An 18,489-nucleotide genomic window follows, 5' to 3' on the forward strand; every position below is an offset into this window, starting at 1 on the left:
GATGGATGGATGGATGGATGAATGGATGGATGGGTAGATGGTTGGATGGATGGATGGATGGATGGATGAATGGATGACTAGTAAGGCACCGTGTCAGGAAACAGATGCACAAATTGGGAAATCAAAGGAGAGTTTAATTAAGAACTATTTACAAAGTGGTGGGTAAGGGTTTAGGGCAATCAACAGAAGATGGATGCAGTTCCAGGGCAAAGGGAAAAAATGATTACCAGAACCTAGAGAGAGTAGCTGACAGGAGAGGAAGATGTGGTTTCCAGTAGAAGGAAGTAGCCAAACAAGGGAGCAGGCAAGAGACCTTGATCTCAGCTCCTCCTGATATGTTCTGGGTTGAATTACGTCCCCCTAAAAGATGTGTTGAAATCCTATCCCCCAGCACCTCAGAATGTGAACTTATTTGGAAATAAGGTCATTGCAGATGTAATTAATTAAGATGACGTCATACTGGATTAGGATGAGCCCTTAATCCAGTATGACTGGTGTCTTTATAAGAGAGGAGAATGCCATGTGAAGACAAAGACACACAGGGAGAAGATGGCCATATGACAACAGAGGCAGAGATTGGAGTGATGCATCTACAAGCCAAGGAACATCTAGCGGAAAGAAAGAAAGAAAGAAAAGAAAGAAAGAAAGAAAGAAGGAAAGAAAGAAAGAGAGAGAAAAAGAGAAAGGGAGAGAGAGAGAGAAAGAAAAAGAAAGAAAGAAAGAAAGAAAAGAAAGAAAAAGAAGGAAAGAAAGAAGGAAAGAAGGAAAGAAAAAAAGGCCTGGAGAATTACTCAGCAGCAGGCCTAGTCTATTTTAGAGATGAGGAAGTTTAGGTTTGTAAGGAGTACCTATGCAAGGTCCCCCAGGCAGTAGGTGGCAGAGCCAGAGCCAGAAACTCCTGTTGGCACAATCTATACCCCATTGTTCCCCAGTGTGGCACCCTGGGCCCAGGCTGAGTATGGGAAGATAGAATGTTCTCTCCCATGCATGCCACTGGCATGATGGGTACAAGTGAGGCCCAGCACCAAGAGGCTGCCATCCACAGCGTGTACTTGGCCTCCCAGATGTCTGGTGTCCCCATAAGTGTGACGGGTAGGGAGGAGGGCCTTCCATAAAGCCCTCTCCAGAGCTATGCAGGCCTCCAGCCCAGGCCTCCTTGGGGCGAGGAAAATAGCCCTCCAAACAGCATCTCCAGTCACTATTGGACCTGGCAGGGGAGGAAAGCCAGTGTGTATTTTACACTCTCAACACATCTCAGTTCGAGCTAGCCACATCTCAAGTGTTCATGTGGTTAGTGGCTACCATATTGGACATTGCCCCTCCATACCCATTTTAAAAGTAAGGCTCAGAAAAGCAGGTAGCTTTCTCAAAGTCACACAGCTAGTAACTGGTAGAGTTGAGATTTGCATTTTGTCTGTCTGACACCAAACCTGGGCATTGCCCACTGCCCCGCACAACTAGGATGCCTAAAAGTCAACATCTGAGACCAGTGCCAAACATCCCACATAGGCTGGGCAGAGGTGCCCACTGACTTCTAGTTAAAAAGATGGCTCCTGGACTTCCCTGGTGACGCAGTGGTTAAGAATCCGCCTGCCAATGCAAGGGACATGGATTCAAACCCTGGTCTGGGAAGGTCCCACATGCCGCTGAGCAACTAAGCCTGTGCGCCACAGCTACTGAGCCTGTGCTCTAGAGCCCACGAGCCACAACTACTGAGCCCACGTGCCACAACTACTGAAGCGTGCGAGCCTAGAGCCCATGCTCTGCAACAAGAGAAGCCACTGCAATGAGAAGCCCACGCACCGCAACAAAGAGTAGCCCCTGCTCGCCTCAACTAGAGAAAGCCTGCGTGCAGCAACGAAGACCCAATGCAGCAAAAAATAAATAAATAAAATAAAATTATAGGAAAAAAGAACTTCTGAGTTTAACTGTCTGCAATGAATACTTTTTGCTATAAAAGATTCCTGACATTAATATTTATTGAATACCTACTATATGCTGGGAGAGAGACAAACACTGTCCCTGCCCTTAAGTTAGGGAAATACCAAAGCATGTAGTGAACAGCAAACCTCTTTTTCAAGACACTAAAAGATGTAAGGACCTGAAAAGTAAACTATATAGGGTGATATAGAACCTCAAGCCTCAGCCAAAGTGCCTTCAGATCTGTGATGTTTAACCTCAACGAGCAATTTTTTTTAAAGCACCTTAAAGGTTTTTCCATCAACAAATATTTGATTCTGTAATCAATTGGTCAATTAGGTACATGCCCAGCCCCGTGGATCTTGCCAACAAAGCAAGTGATCTAAAACTACACACCGTGAAAAGGAAAGCACGGGTCTCCCTCAGGCAGAGAGAGCCTAGCCCGGTGGGAACAGACAAGGCTAAAGCCATTTCCTACTGGTGTGAGTTTCAAAGCTGCCTCCGACTCATGTCTTATCCATTGTCTCACCTGCCAGTCTCTTCTCAGTCAGCAGAGTTCACACTGGCCCCTGCTTTGTCCTGGGTGCAGCCCTGCACCTACTCATGCACCGGCTATGCGGCCGGCACAGAGCTCAGGGTGTCCCGCTGGTCCCTGTGGCCTGGCCACCCAGGGGAAAGCCTCATCATCCAAGGCTCTAGATAAGATTCTGTGCCCAGAACACGCCTTTCAAAAGGGCACCAGAAGGGGAGCTCCAAGAGCCAAGGAAGGCAGAGAGAGGCTGGTGTGCAGGCTCTGAGAAAGAATGGGAGATAGACGGCTGTGGTCCAAGAGGGGGTAGAGCGAAGAGGGCTTGACCCCTGCGCCTCCTGCGCTCCCACTCCCGGCAGGAGATGAAACGTCTCAGCTGCTGAGGAAGACTTGGGCAGGGTGACTGGAACCCGAGCAAGCTGGGAGAAGAAATGAGAAGCAGAGAGGACGAGGCTGGCAGAAACATCACGTGCAATGTTCTTCCTGCAGAAAAGCTGAGGCCGTGTCTTCAGGGAGGGAGAGGGACCATGCAGGGAGCAGGCAAGTCCTTCCTTTCAGAACCGCAAGGAATGGACAATTCCATCTCCCGCCAAGAACTCCTGCAAAGCGCAGGCTTTCGGCCCTGAAGGAGGCCTCCGAGGTGATGATGCCATCGCCATCACCACCATCAAGACCACAACAACAGCCGCACAACCCGAGCACTTACGGTAGGGCAGACATTGCTGTGCTTCGTGCAAATCAGCTCATTGAATCAACAACCACTTTACTAAGGAGGACACAGAGATGCAGAGAGGTTAAGTAAATTGCCCAGGGCCACACTGCTGGTGAATGGCAGAACTGGGCTGGAATCCAGGTTTTCTGAGATCCACTCCAGACCCTATGTGTAGTCAGCTGTCCTTTGAAGGCAAGCTTCAGATCATTTTTCCTAGCAGAGCAACTGTTCTGAATTGCCACTGCACATTGAATGATCATAAACTCCTCCTGTAAATTATTTCTCTTTAATAAAATCGATCATAGCGTGCAATGATCATATCCATCCCAAAGTCACCTCACACATCCTACAGTAATGATGTGGGGCTGTACTTTGCCATCTACATAGGCTGTAATTTTGAAATATTTGTGACCCAATAGGGTCAGAGGGTTATTTAAAAATCAATTTTATAGGATTGTAAATCCTCTCTCCCTCATACAGGAAGGGGCGTGGAGGTCAATATAGAGAAAATAAAATAGAAAAAGATGCCTAGGAGTAATCGACTCCTACATCTAATCAATATCTCTGAAACATCTTCCCTGTCCATCCGCCACTATCGCCATTGTCCCGATTCAGCCTACTCAGTTCTTCTGGAGTTTTCTGCCACCGCTTCCTACCTTAAGTCTTCTAAGCCATCCTTCATACTGTAGGCAGAGGGATCCTTCTAATTCCATTAGGTCATTCTCTTGCTTAAAAGTATCTAATGATACAGACAGAAAGCAGATGATGGTTGCCAGAGCGGGGGGAGGGGGAGGGGGGAATGTGTAGTTGTAGTTTAACAGGCACAGAGTTTCAGTCTGGGAAGATCAGAAAGTTCTGGAGGGCTTCCCTGGTGGTGCAGTGGTTGAGAATCCACCTGCCAATGCAGGGGACATGAGTTTGATCCCTGGTCCGGGAAGAGCCACATGCCTCAGAGCAACTAAGCCCGTGTGCCACAACTACTGAGCCTGCGTGCTGCAACTACGGAAGCCCATGCGCCTAGAGCCCGTACTCCTCAACAAGAGAAGCCACCACAATGAGAAGCCCGCACACCACAACAAAGAGTAGCCCCCGCTAGCCACAACTAGAGAAAGCCCGCACGCAGCAACGAAGACCCAATGCAGCCAAAAATAAATAAATAAAATAAATTTATTTTTTAAAAAAAGGCCAAAAGTTCTGGAGATGGATAGTGGCAACTGGTGCACAATGATGTGAATGTACTTAATGCCATTGAAACTTACGTTGCAAAATGGTTAAAATGGTCAATTTTATGTTACGTATATAAATTACCAGAAAAATAAATAAATAAAAATAAAGATGATTCCTGGTGTCTCAGGATACAATACCCCTTCCTCAGAAAGATATTCAAGGATCCTCAGAATGTGGTTCCACTCTTCATTAGAAACCATAGTCCCCCGCTTTCCATGCCTGGGCCACACACACACCACATCCCACCCATTCTGTTTCCCAAACACATCACAGCTTTTCACGATTCCTTGCCCCTGTCTATGCTGTTCCCTCTCTCTGGAGGGCACTACTTCCTCCCACCCGCCAACGGCTGAGAACATCTTAATCTTTAAGACCCATTTAAACCAGGTCAGAAGCCTTCACACCCCCGCACCTGCACCAGCAATGACCTTCTTCTCTAAGGCACAGGCCCTGTCTTTGTCCCCTCAGTCTCCCCAAGGCCTCACAGACACTCAATAAATGTTTGTTAACTATTAGATGAATGAGATTTTTGTCTCCATCCTGGGGGAGATTTACAAGACATATATAAATGAAGCAATTCATTTCTAAAAAGTATGATGCAATCTAGAGGTGAAATAACATCTTGGACCAGAGAGAGATCTTTGTGGATCTGGGAGGAGGTCCAGTTTGAATGGAGACAAGCCTTCCAGGTAGGGGTGTCAATGACAGCAAAGCACCCTCTCTCTTTTTTCCAGAGAGAGTAAGATGAGACCCAGGTTAAGGCTTTCCTCAGGCTCCAACTTTCACATGCCCCTTTCCCCCACCACAATGGCTTTTGCTTTTTTCCACCATGCAGACCCAAAGTTCAAGTATAATTGCAAGGGACGTGGGCTATTTTGGGGCCGCCCATCATCTGAAGCCCCTCCCTTTGAGGAATTCCTCACTTTACGAATATAATTGGGGGCGGGGGTGGAGGATTATACACCTTTTTGGAAGGTGTATATTCCAGATACCTACCTCTTAGCTTGTCTTGTAGCAAGATATGGCACTTAACTCAGGCCTGGCCAGACACCCCCGACTCGGATTTTGAATCTAGAGCAAGTGACCCAAAAAAGCAGGGGTTGCGGAGAATTCTTTCTGGGGGCAGCGGCAAAGCTTCTTTGGGTTTCCATGAGGGTGGAGCCAATGCAGGGTCCAGGGTCCAGGGTCCAGTGCCCATGGAGCCAGAGCAGTACGGACTCACATCTGGGGTCCAGTGGAGGAAGCAACAGGAATCCCTCTGGTCGAGGTCTGCAGTGGGATTTTGGCCATGTTTCGGACTGCACACTCTCTCCAGTGCCCACCCATCTTGGAGGCTTGGTTTGCCAGCCTTCCTCACAATTGGTAAGAAGTAATGGTCTTATATTTAAGTCAATTAGAGTCAGTATCTGCTACTTACAAATAAAGTCTCATATAGAAACTAACCTTGACCAAGCTGAGTCCCTGGTCTTCAGGAAGGGGAAAGGAAACACACATTTTCTGAGCACCTACTAGCACCTACTAGCTAACGTGGCTAAACATGCTTTTATGTGTGGATCCTCCGAGGACCCTGAGGACCCTGAGGACCTCTGAGAGGGCATGGGGCTGTCAAGTCCCCGCCCTCTCATCATCTCGTCCAGGCTGAGCTTCAGCATCAGTCCCCTAATCCCTAACCCTTCAGGGGCTGCCTGTGCGGCTAAAACTTTCTTTCGAAGACTCCAGACTGCCTACTTTGGTCCAGAGGGCTAAGTTCTTATTTCACCGACTTCCTGTATGTTTTTTCATCTCTCTTGTTCTAAATCCATTGGCTCAAGAGAGATAGGCTGCTGCCTTTTCCCCTTTATTTCTAGAAGCTTGCCCGACAGCTGTAGCAGCTGCTGCTACTGCATTCTGTTTGAACACATTTTGGCAATTCGGCTGCTGTACGATCCTTCAAAGGGGTCCTGGGCTCATCAGTCTGACTGGCATGTCTCTGAGTTTCAGAACCGGGAGCAGGGAGAGTGGCTGGGGATCACTTGCTCATTAACATTGATTAGAGCCCTGGCGAACCGTCCAGGCACCTCATGGTGTATTCAAAGCCGAGCAGGGCAACATCCACTCCTTCCTTCCAGGGGCGGCTTTTGATGGAACAAGGTTTTATGTATTTTGTTTAGACGTATGATGCCCCCAAATTTCTTACCTGGGCTTATCCTGGTTTAAGGAAATCCGGAAGAGAAATGGTCCAAATGAATCAGGGGGTTATTCGTATTCAAAAGGGTCTTTCCTCTGCAAAGTTTCCTTCACTGGTTTCTCTTAATCAGCAGGACTTCTGGTGCCATTGGGAGTTTGTTTACAGAGCTGGACAGGACTGAAGGGAAGGAGGGCCATCAGGGGCTGCCTGGGGCTTCCAGCCCCTCCCAGCTAGAGTGATGGGTGCCTCCAGCTGGGGGTTGGACTCCAGCCAGAGCCTGAAGCCGTCCTGTGCCGCTGCCTCCGTTCACCCTGTCCAGTGGCCAATGTGCACTTGCCCGTGACTCCTTCCCTCCCTCCCTTGTTAATCTGTCCATTCAGTTGTCCACTTCTTGGTACCCAGCGTATGCACCAAGCACTCTGCTAGGCACTGGGGCTACCTGGGCAAGTCACAGAGACATAGCCCCGCCTTCCCGGTGCTTCAGCCCAGTGGGAAAGTGAGGTGCCATGCTTCCTGCCTGCGGAGTGCAGGGCAGGGGGAGCTCACCTAGCTGGGAGGGGAGAGGAGCCCAAGGACAGCCCCGAGAAGCTGTCATTTCTGCAGGCTCAGGACATGAGAAGTTAACCAGGTGAAGATGTGAGGAAAGAGGGGATGGCGGGGGCAAAGCTCAGAAGAGGCTGGAGCACAGGAGAAGGAGGAGAGGGCCAACAGATCAGACAGGAGAGGAGCTGGGGTGAGATCACTGGGGGGCTTATGGGTCACCTGAAGGATTCTGAGTTGATTCTGTTTATCTAACAAACAAATATGTAGCACTGTTCAAAGCACCTTCCCAGTATTAACTCACTGAATCCTCGTAACAACCTATGAGGTAAGTATTATTACTGTCATCATCCGCATTTTACAAGTGGAGAAAGTGAGGCACCGCGCACTTCGCTAAACTGCCAGGATCACCTACCTAGTGAGTACTGGGGCCAGGCCATCTGGCTTCCGGGTCCAACCACTACGCTGAGCTGCAGTTAAATGAAGCTGAAGGGTTTTAAGCAGGAAAGTAAAGCAAAGGTGAGACTTGCGTTTTTTACAGGATCAGCCCTGCCGAAGGGGCCAGGCGGTTAATATAACCAGTCTCCCCAGTGCACTTGTTAAGCTGCCCGTATGGCTGAGCTGGTTCTGACAGGGTGGGGTAAAGAGGCACACAAGGGTCCACCTCCGAACTGCAGATGCCGAGCCCCCCTTGGGTGGTCTGCCTTCCGGCGTTCTGTCCAGAGCCCCCTTCTCGGGGCTCAGCCCTGTCCAAAGCTGACTTCCGCACAAAGGGGAGCTGCTATGGCCTTCCTGCGCTTCCAGAGGCCTCCACTGGGGCGGCGGAAAGGTGGGTGTGCAGACCATCGTCATCTCGGTGGCTCTGCCCTTCTACCATGATCCCTTTCTCCCTGTAGCCTTCTGATGCCTGATGTCTTGTGCAGCGGCCCTGGCCGACACTCACATCTCCCTGCTCTCCACTCCCAGAGCACTTATTGTGAGAGCCACACAATCAGTCCTGTGTGCATTGTTCTCCGACTGTTTTGTGTTCATTCATCCATTCAACTGTCCTGAATTGTCTGCAGATGAGTCATAATTTGAGAGATGGCTGAAGATTTATTGCTTTCTGTACCAAAACTTTTTAAAAAAATCCCAACACTCTGGATATATGTGCATATATATATATATACACATATACATGTAGTATATAACAGACTTCAGCGACAGCAACAAAAAAATGAGAACATAATGAACATTTTCTGTGATAATTGAGGCACCTTTCTACGTACCTAGCCCTGCCTGAGACGTACGGGTCGTGTGCCCTTCCACGAAAAGGGGCCAGCCTCTTGGGCTTTCTCATTCACTTCTTGTAGGTTTGTTGTCTCCACCTGTCAACTGATTGCCTTGCACAGACCTTCCACGTAGACTAGATCCCAGGTCAGGCCATGGGGACAGGCCCGGGCTGGCCCCAGAGCCCCCTGCACTTCCTCTCCTCTGAATCATCTGGTGAGAAGCTGGAGTGGATTTCAGAGGGACTCTCGGGAATAATTCTACTCCTATTTTCTGGATAGTTACTTCTAAACCGCTGTGGCTGGGAAGTCAGGTTGCTGAGCATCTGAGAACTGAAAAGCCAGGGCGACCTTCCCGCCTCTCCCCTGAGCTGCAGGTTGGGTGCCCCACCTCCACGCTCTCCAGCAGGCTCCTCGTAGGCACTGTGTCTTAACCATTTTTGGAATTCCCTAGGGCAGTGTCTGGCACACGGCAGACCCTTCAATATTTTGTTGAGTGAACTGATAGGAAACTGAGCTGAGTCAGGGGTTGGGAGCTCCTCAGAGTGCCTCACACACTCCTCCACGTGTGAGCATTGGTGCCGGACCTTAGGATGTTTTCCTGACGCTCAGAGACCTTCAGGGCCAACTTCAAGGTTCTTAGTGTGCTTGTCACAGCAGATGCAATTCCGCGTTAGGGGAATACCTGCGAAATGTACAGCTCTGCTTTGTATGCTTTCCTCTGTGAATTTACTAGGAGTCTAGTGATTTTATATATGGTTGGATACAAAGTAAGCACCCAGTGCAAATAATTGCTGGTATTGGAAATGTCCCCCTTGATGGCCCGGATTCACTCTCAAAACGAACCCTCCCTGAATGTCTTCTATGAGTCAGAGTCACTAGGGACATGGAAAGCAGATGAAACTCTGCCCCCTGGAAGGTCACAGTCTAATGGGGGAGCTGGGAGAGGAGAGACAGACATGTTATTAATAAAAGGGAACAGATAAAAGTTCCTCTCCCTGCAGAGACACTGAGAGTAAAACAGAGACTTCCATATGAACATAAAATCAGCAGCTGATTCACCAGTAGATATATACTTAGCCACCCACGAGCCTCAGATAACTAAACATTGTTCCCAGACCAGCAAACACTGGAGTTTTCATCTTCCATTGCAGGTAGTGTAGAGTCTTGTTTATTGTTGCAGAAGAAGATTGAAATTAGACAGACTTGTTTTTGAATCTTAACTCTGTAGCTTACCAATTTAGACTGGTAATTTAACCTCCCTGAGCATCAGTTTATTCACCCGTACACCTTTGTTGAGAGGACACTAAGGATACAGGTCAAAGAAGAAAACCCGAACCCTCAGGAAGCTCACAGTCTGGCAAAGGAGAGAGGTGAAACATATGTCACGGACATACACTTAGAGCTAGTAAAAGATACCAGATTTTTTGTTGAATGTCAGTCAAGGTTCTCCAGAGAAACAGAATAAGATATGTACATATAGGTATATATTATAAGATAATAATAAGATAGATATAGAGAGAGATTTATTATAAGGAATTAGCAAGTCCAAAATTTGCAGGGTGGGCTTGCAGGGTGGGGATCTAGGAGAAACTATATTTCCATCTGAGTCTGAAGGCTGGCTTTTATAGACCCAGGGAGCGTTGATGTTGCAGATGAAGTCAAAGGCCGTCTGCTGAAGAATTGTCTCTTGCTCCAGGGAGACAATTCTTCTTGTTCTAGTCAGGCCTTCAACTGACTGGAGGTGGCCCACCCACATTAGAGAGGGCAATCTGCTTACTCAAAGTCCACCAATTTAACTGTTAATCTCTCCTCAGAACACCCTCACAGAAACATCTGGAATAATGTTTGATCACCAAGTTGACACATTAAATTAACCATTGCATTGAACAAAGTGAAGAATGTAATCTCATGCATGTAAAACCACATGCATATGTCCAAATGAAAAGAGCTATATCTAGAAGGAGGTCACCAAAATGCCAGCAGTGGTCCCCTTGCAGAGGCAGCCTCTCAGGTTCTTTTTTACTCTCCTTTTGTACATTTATGTATTGTTTCATTTTTTTAATATAATGTGTGCTATTACATTTTTCGTCAACATTATCATCATCACTATTATCATTACAAAAGCAATCAAGCTTTTAAAAAAATACCCTACTGGGCTTCCCTGGTGGCACAGTGGTTGAGAATCCAGTTCAATCCCTGATCCGGGAAGATCCCACATGCCACAGAGCAACTAAGCCCATGCACCACAACTACTGAGCCCTCGTGCTGCAACTACTGAAGCCCGCGCTCCTAGAGCCCATGCTCCACAACAAGAGAAGCCACCACAATGAGAAGCCCACGCACCACAACAAAGACCCAATGCAGCAAAATAAATAAATAAAATAAATCAATTTATATATATTTAAAAAATATCCTAATAGCATAGAGGAAGTGCTGGAGAAATGTCAGAATGCTTAAGCCTTTCCCCAGAAGCCTAGTGGACCAAAAGCTGGTTCACAATGCCTGAAATTCTACCAGTGAACTTTTTTTTGTTGTTGTTTTTGGCCAGGCCTCATGGCTTGTGGGATCTTAGTTCCCCCACCAGGGATTGAATCTGGGCCCACAGCAGTGAAAGTGCTGAGTCCTAACCACTGGACTGCCAGGGAATTCCCCTACCAGTGAACTTTTATTCTTCCAATGTAAGAACTTTCTTTCTCTTAAAATGCAAATCGTGGCAGAAGAAATCTTGCTGGAAGACTTATCTGTTTTTTAATGATGGAATGATTTGATTAGATTTTTTTCCTGAGAACACACAGTGAGAGTTGGAAAACATTGTGTAGCCGACGGGTGTCCAGGAGGTGCCAGAAATGGGACACCCACGAGCACAGAGGGATGCCTCCAGATGGCAAGAATGAACCTCGCCAGCTGCAGGTCTGATGGGAGACTGAGTTCTACAGACCTGACCCCGGCCCTAAGCCAGGAAATGTGTAGGAAGACCTTGCCTGACCAGACTCCTTTGATTTCCCCAACTGTCCTGGTTCTACGTGAGACTCATTTAGCCCCTCCAGGTGGAGTGGAGAATGGGGGCAACTCTTCAACTACCCCTTTGACAGAAGTGTTGATAATGATTATATGGAAATTTGCAGTGAAAAGTCCCACTCAAATGTTTGTCAATGAAATATCTGCCATATGGCAAGAGAGGAAGAAGTTCCTCTCTGATGACCCACTGCTCTGGCCAAATAAACCACTGAAACAATTTATCAGAGTAAACTCAACCAGAAGGACTCATTCATTCTGAAGTGTACACTGAATGTAGCCATTCTGCAGACCATTAACTCTGCTAATTACAACAGTGATTCAAGAGATAAACCTTCACTAACTTTTTATGAGGCTCTGAGGCTCCTTGCAGGTGACGGGCATCTCCCTCCCCCTGCCCTCTACCTCCAAGCGGAGGGAAAAAGGGGAAAAAAAACCCCCTAATATTTACTGAACACTTGCTATATGCCCAGCATTTTCCTATGGGATAGCTCCACGATCCCTTTGGGGTAGGGATTATTTTTACAGGTTAGGAAACTGAGGTTCAGAGAAGATCATGGTGTTCAAGGTCAAACTGCAAATAAATAGCAGAGCTGGGACTGAGGATCTTCTGGCTTCAAGCTCAGCGTGCTCCCTCCTGCTCTTCTCCAGAAGCTTCTTCTCACCAAGTAATTTAGAAAAAATAACAAGAACATCATACAAATAAAGTAAGAACTCAGTGCTTTCTTTCTTAGCTGTCTGTTCCCTAGAGTTCTTCCCAGCACGTTGAATGTGGATGTTTAACACATTTCATATTTACTGGGATGAAACTCCTAGAGAACAGAGACTAGTGTGATCTTTCCTGGAGTCCCTACAGCATCAAGCAAAGGTCTGGCAGAGCCGTTACATCGATGGGCTTTGGCACCCAGACTGCGTGCGTCGGTGTACATCGAGGCTCTGCCACTCACTAGCTGTTTGACTCTGTGCACAATCCAAGGATTGTGCCTCAGTTTCCTTATCTGTGAAATGGAAAAGGTGATCAGAATAGTACCTACTTCATAGTGGCAGTAAGCAGAATAAATGAGTTAATACTTGCAAGAGACTTAAAATGGTGTTTGACACACGTAATCACTTAGTAAGTGTTAGCTCTTTGTATGTCCAGGGGCTTCAAGTCCCCAGAGCTTTTTTAAAAAAATTTTTAAATAAATTTATTAATTTATTATTTATTTTTGGCTGTGTTGGGTCTTCGTTGCTGCACTCCGGCTTTCTCTAGTTGTGGCGAGCGGGGGCTACTCTTCGTTGCAGTGTGCAGCTTCTCATTGCTGTGGCTTCTCTTGCTGCGGAGCACGGGCTCTAGGCGCTCGGGCTTCAGTAGTTGTTGCACGCGGGCTCAGTAGTTGTGGCACTCGGGCTCAGTAGTTGTGCCACTCAGGCTCAGTAGTTGTGGCTCGAGGGCTCTAGAGCTCAGGCTCAGTAGTTGTGGCGCACGGGCTTAGTTGCTCCGCGGCATGTGGAATCTTCCTGGACCCGGGCTCAAACCCATGTCCCTTGCACTGGCAGGCGGATTCTTAACCACTGCACCACCAGGGAAGTCCCAGTCCCCAGAGCTTTAATTTTCTCCAGCTGAGTTCTTTCAGGTGCCGAGGACTTTAGATTTAACTAATCCCTCTGGTCCCTCATAAAATATAATTTCATAGTGTGCCATCGCTTCCGAGCAGTTTTTACCCATGATTCCAGATGTAACTATATGAGTTGGTGCTCAATAAATATCTGATGATTGGATGAAAGCAGAAGTTATAGAGACTGAGTTACAGGCAGCAGCAAAACCTTGTCCAAGGTCACCTGGGGAGATGGCAGTACAGCCCAGACTTTCTGACAAAGAATTAGTGTTTTTGCCCCTACCCTCCCTCCCTACCACAAAGGTTCTGTCCCCTGACCGTTCTGCTCAGGGGTCTCCATCCCCCACCCACCTGCGCTGGTTCCTCCTCTTGCCTGAGCTGTCTCTAATTTCAGTAAGCTTGAAATTCACTGGTCATAGAGAAAGCATTTTATCTGCCCTTGCACATGCAAATTCTTTCCATTGGGATTTCTTGGTGTCCGGCTCCACCCCAGCCCACACGGCCATAAACACTCATGTGTCTACAGCCCGGCCCCAGGGATTCCAGAAATAACAGCAGGGCCCTCCATTAGAACCCTGGAACATAGTAAGGCATTTCTGCATTAAGACACAAGCCCTTTCCAGCCCAGGCCTCTCCTGTCCGTCAAAGCACAAAGCAACCTTTACAAGTCAGGACAGGGAGGGGCAGCTGGGAGGGAGTGTAGATTTCTGGAAAGTCCACACCTCCTGCCGTCTCTCTGCTCTCAGATCTTCCATTCTAGAGTCTCCAGATCTGCTCCAGGCTCCACTTAGAATCTGAAATTCTTTCTCGGCTGTGGCATTCTTTGCCTTCAACGATCTATTCTCCCTTGGACTTGCTGGAACTGGAATCATGGCAGTGTGAGCCCATATGGCACAAAGGCCACTTTCCAGACACCCAAGACAGCTACCTGATTTGGAGTCAGGCACTGGGGAAGTGCCAGGAAAGAAGGGAGTGGATGGAGGGGAGTGCCCAGTTTAAGGAGAAAGGAAAGGGCTAGCAATGACCCTCAATAAAAGGCATCTAGGGCGGTCATTCTCGTTTCAGAAGGATGTTCACGAGTAGAAAGTCAGAAGTCAACATCTAGGGAGAGAAGTTTAGCTTTTCAAGTCTCCTCTCAAAAATAATACCAGAAGGGACTTCCTTGGTGGCTCAGTGGTTAAGAATCCGCCTGTCAATGCAGGAGACACGGGTTGGAGCCCTGGTCCGGGAAGATCCCACATGCCACGGAGCAACTAGGTCCGTATGCCACAACTACTGAGCCTGCGCTCTAGAGTCTGTGAGCCACAACTACTGAGTCCGTGTGCCACAACTACTGAAGCCCACGAGCCTAGAGCCCGTACTCTGCCACAAGAGAAGCCACGGCAATGAGAAGCCTGCGCACCGCAACGAAGAGTAGCCCCCGCTCGCCGCAACTAGAGAAAGCCCGCGTGCAGCAACGAAGACCCAATGCAGCCAAAAATAAATAAATAAATAAATTTATTTAAAAAAAAAATACCAGAAGATTTAAAAAAAGCTTTTACGCATAAGATGACAATGATGTGAAAAATACGTATTTAGATGCATGACCTAGAAAGGCTGGAAAGAAATATAAAAACAGTTGCTTTTTCGGGGGGCGGGGGAGGATTAAATGGGTGTTTTTCTCCAAATTATCCTTAAGGTCATTTCCCATTTTAAAGAAAATCATAATATCTGGCATTGCCAGAGACACCTGCCTGGACTTTTTTGGGTATTTTCCAAGGGAATTTCAGGTTTTAGGTGCCCGTCTGAAACCGAATTTATCTTGTAAAACGCATGCTTATGCCACTTTCTCCAGGAACTAATTCCTCTTTAATGGGGATGGGATTATTTCTAATTCGCGGTCCCCATCGCAACGTCATTAAAGGCTGAGTTCAGTGTATTGAGCTCCAAACCTTTGTCACGAATAGGCAGGTGGAGGAAAGGCAGGCGCTTGTGCAACAAAACAGCCGATGGTGTCACCCTCCCAGGCCGGACCTCACCAGGGCCGACGAGAGCCGCAGCTGCACCCACAAGATGCAATGCACCATCTGCAACGGTGCTGCAGCAGGAGACCCGGCCACCGCAGGGGAGGTCATGCGAGCCTCCTGCTCCCGTGCCGCGCCCACGAGTGCCGGGGGTGGCGGGGAGGATGAGGGGAGTTGGTAACAGCATCGCCATGGCAACAGTGACGTCCTTGTACCCTGGATCTAATTGGAGGAAACCCCGTGGCCGAAGCCGCAGCCTGCCGGCCAACCGAACTTGCCCAAGCCGACCCACCCTCCTAGCCTCCGCTTCCTCTCCCGCCCCGCCCCCTTCGCCCCCTTCCGCGCGCTCAGTCCTCATTGGCCAGAGGCAGGGCGGAAGGCGGGACTCTCGGGGACAGCTCAGCGCGCCATTGGGCGAGAAGGGCGAGGGCCGCCGCGCTGCGGCCCGCCTCTCGGCTCGGAGGTAGGCTGAGACGGGAGGGTCCTCGGCTAAAGCCAAAGGCGGATCAAAGTGGTGGGACTCGCGCCGCGGCCGCGGAGACGTGAAGGTGAGCGCCAGGGTCGCCCCCGGCCCTCCTCGGGTCGGGCCGGGCCCGAGAGTCCGGCGGGAGGCCAGCCCCGGGGAGCGGCTGGCCTCGACGCCGCTCTCCTCAGGGACGGCCCCGGCGGGAAGGAAGGTGCGGGCCAACGACCGCTTCCATCTTGGGCCGGGCGGGCGCGGGAGCTGCCCTTCCTCCTCCTCCCCTTCCTCCTCCTCCTCCTCCTCCTCCTCCTTCTCCTCCTCCTCCCCCCGCCGCGGGCCTCCTCGGCTGGCGCCCCCCGGCCTCCCGGGCACCCCGCGGGGAGCGTGGGCGGGGGAGGGAAATTCAACGGGGCCGCGCTTGCGGACACAGACAAAGGGGGCGGTGGGCGGCGGGCGGGCTGCCGGGGCGGCGGGCGCATTGTCTGACGGCGCCGCCCCCGCCTTCTGCCCGCGACCCCGCCCCGCCCGCCCGCTCGCAGGCCCTCCGCACTCCTCCTCGGCATCCGGGTCGGTGCTCGCCCTCGCTGTTCTGTCCCCGGCCCCATGGAGAAGACGGAGCTGATCCAGAAGGCCAAGCTGGCCGAGCAGGCCGAGCGCTACGACGACATGGCCACCTGCATGAAGGCCGTGACGGAGCAGGGCGCCGAGCTGTCCAACGAGGAGCGCAACCTGCTCTCGGTGGCCTACAAGAATGTGGTCGGGGGCCGCAGGTCCGCCTGGAGGGTCATCTCGAGCATCGAGCAGAAGACCGACACCTCCGACAAGAAGCTGCAGTTGATTAAGGACTATCGGGAGAAAGTGGAGTCCGAACTGCGCTCCATCTGCACCACGGTCCTGGTGAGTCCGCGACCGTCCGGGCGGCGAGCGCCGAGGCGCCTTTGTGTGCGGCTCTCCGTGGGGAATTTCCCGGGGACGGGAACGAAGCGGGGGCCGGGGCTTGCCTGACGCTGTGCCGACGCGCAGAGGGCTGGAGGAGGTTAGCCTTGGCCTCCTTAACGCGTTGTTTCAGTTCTCGAGATGAAGAAGCTGCTTTTTCTTTTCTTTCTTTCTTTTTTTTTTTTTTTTCCGGTGGTAAGTATATCTTTCCTAGGTGCTGCGTTGCTCCTCCACCAGATAAGTTTAAACATGAGAGTAGGTTCGTAGAAGGCTGAAAAGCGTTTTCCAGCGACCTCAGGCGATCTGGGAACCCTTTAAACGTATTGAATCAGCTCGTAGGCTTCAGGCTTCCATTGAAAGAAGGGGCGGGCGCCTTTTCCGTAAAGATCACGTATGTCAGTCCGTTTTCCTCCCAAATCCAGCAATGGAAATTTACTTCGAAACTCTGAATAGGTACCTCGTTTTTCAAGTAAGAGTATCTGTTGAGTTTTTTCCTTGTTAAAAGCGGGGAAGGGGGAAGAGTTTGATAAATGTGAAAAAGGCACAGCTAAATCAAAGGAATAAAACGTCCTGGGAAATTTCGGTGCTTGATACCATTTCTTCGCTGTTACGTAGCTACACGTGAACCCCGAGGTGTTGAAATGAATTCATATCTGTTGTGGAGTAAGCGAGGAAGGCTTTCCAGGATTTGAACTGTCCAGTCTCAGCTAGGGTGGCTTTGGGTGGAGTAGGGTGACTGCTGTATTCACGCATATTGGTGAGAGCGAGCATTTTTAGCTTTGTCATCGTATGGATCTTTTGATCAGTAAGATAAGTTTTTAAAATGTCAACACCAGCATTATATCCTGAGGTGTTTTAAAGTGTTTTAATACTGCAAAGAGTCATTTCTACTAATAAAATATGAAGTAGCCGATGCGGTTCCCTCTTTTAAGTGCCACTTTTCCAGGGGGCCTACTGATTTTTGATGTGTTGGTTGCACCTTGTGTTTTAGGTGGGCTTTGAAAGACAAACATGCCAGACTGGTGATTTTTCAAGGGGGAATAGAGGGGGAAATGCGTCTTGCTCTCCCAGCCTTTTCTTCCTTGCCCCTGAGATTCGTGGGGCAGGAATATTTTTTTCTTTCACCTGTTTTTCCAGTACAAATAACAGGTGATCTGAACGAAATCATAGCTGATGGAGATAACTGGTAAAGGGGCGAAGGAAGCAGTGCAGAGCATGTGTACGAGGTGGAGAAAACTTTGAGATGATTTGCTTTATGTAGGCGAGATTTTATGTTCACCCATGTCTTAGGTTCCACTCCCTGCCTAGCATAGAGGAGACACTTAGGCTTTTTGAACTGAATTGACTGTATTCAAAAAATTTGCCAACTTGAAAGTGATGGTAGACTTCAGTGGCATATGGTAATGGTTATTGACAACATCCACTCTGTCATCAACGAAGACTGTTAAGAGCTCCATATGGTAACGAGAAGCTTTTCTATACATGTTTTACTTTGGGACGCTCTCACAGCATATTTCAATCTCTTTGTTCTGTTATTGTTTTGCAGTTTGTTACTTACCCTGCAGCAATTCAGAATTACCACAGAATTTTTCCTGTTCTCTAGCAAGTTAGCTAGGAATATTTGTTTTATTTTGTAGCTCCTATAAATTTTAGTTTTTCTAATGGCATAAGTAGAGGAGACTTTGCTTAGTTGATAAGTGACTTGAAATAGAGACCAGGTAGATCATTTCAGTAGGAGAGAACCCCTGAAATTAGGACAGATTTTGTTTGTTTGTTTGTTCTGTTTTCTTCGTATATACTAAGTGAAATAGAAGAGTTGATTCATCAGACACTAAGGAATAAATAAAATATTTTTATTAGTGAAATGGCTTAAAAGACTGATTGTGACTTAACGGCCAGCCTCCGAAAAAAGTCCTGAGGAAAGCCCATCGTCAAGTTGGCCGCTGTATTTGAGAGCTCAGCCTGTGCAAGGCACTGTGCTAAGCAGCATGGGGGAGAGCAATGCTGAAAACGGTGGATTTTGTCCTCCAGTAATTTATAATAAGGAGCGCATATGAGAAATACCCAAATGTAAATAATATATAATTCCCGTAAGATGGTTATGAATA

General features: G+C 48.8%; 1 protein-coding gene across 1 annotated transcript in view; it reads left to right on the forward strand.

Moving 5' to 3' along the window:
- The first annotated feature begins 15,378 nt into the window (after window positions 1-15,378).
- The window catches only part of YWHAQ (tyrosine 3-monooxygenase/tryptophan 5-monooxygenase activation protein theta), a 31,212-nt gene continuing 28,101 nt past the window's right edge, over window positions 15,379-18,489 (forward strand). Inside the window, exons 1-2 of the mRNA XM_036873068.1 lie at window positions 15,379-15,530; window positions 15,985-16,342. Of these exons, the coding sequence (XP_036728963.1) occupies window positions 16,049-16,342 (294 nt within the window). The 5' untranslated portion in view covers window positions 15,379-15,530; window positions 15,985-16,048. The remainder of the gene's footprint in view (window positions 15,531-15,984; window positions 16,343-18,489) is intronic.

The sequence above is a fragment of the Balaenoptera musculus genome, chromosome 13 (assembly GCF_009873245.2).
Source record: "Balaenoptera musculus isolate JJ_BM4_2016_0621 chromosome 13, mBalMus1.pri.v3, whole genome shotgun sequence".
Taxonomy (NCBI): domain Eukaryota; kingdom Metazoa; phylum Chordata; class Mammalia; order Artiodactyla; family Balaenopteridae; genus Balaenoptera; species Balaenoptera musculus.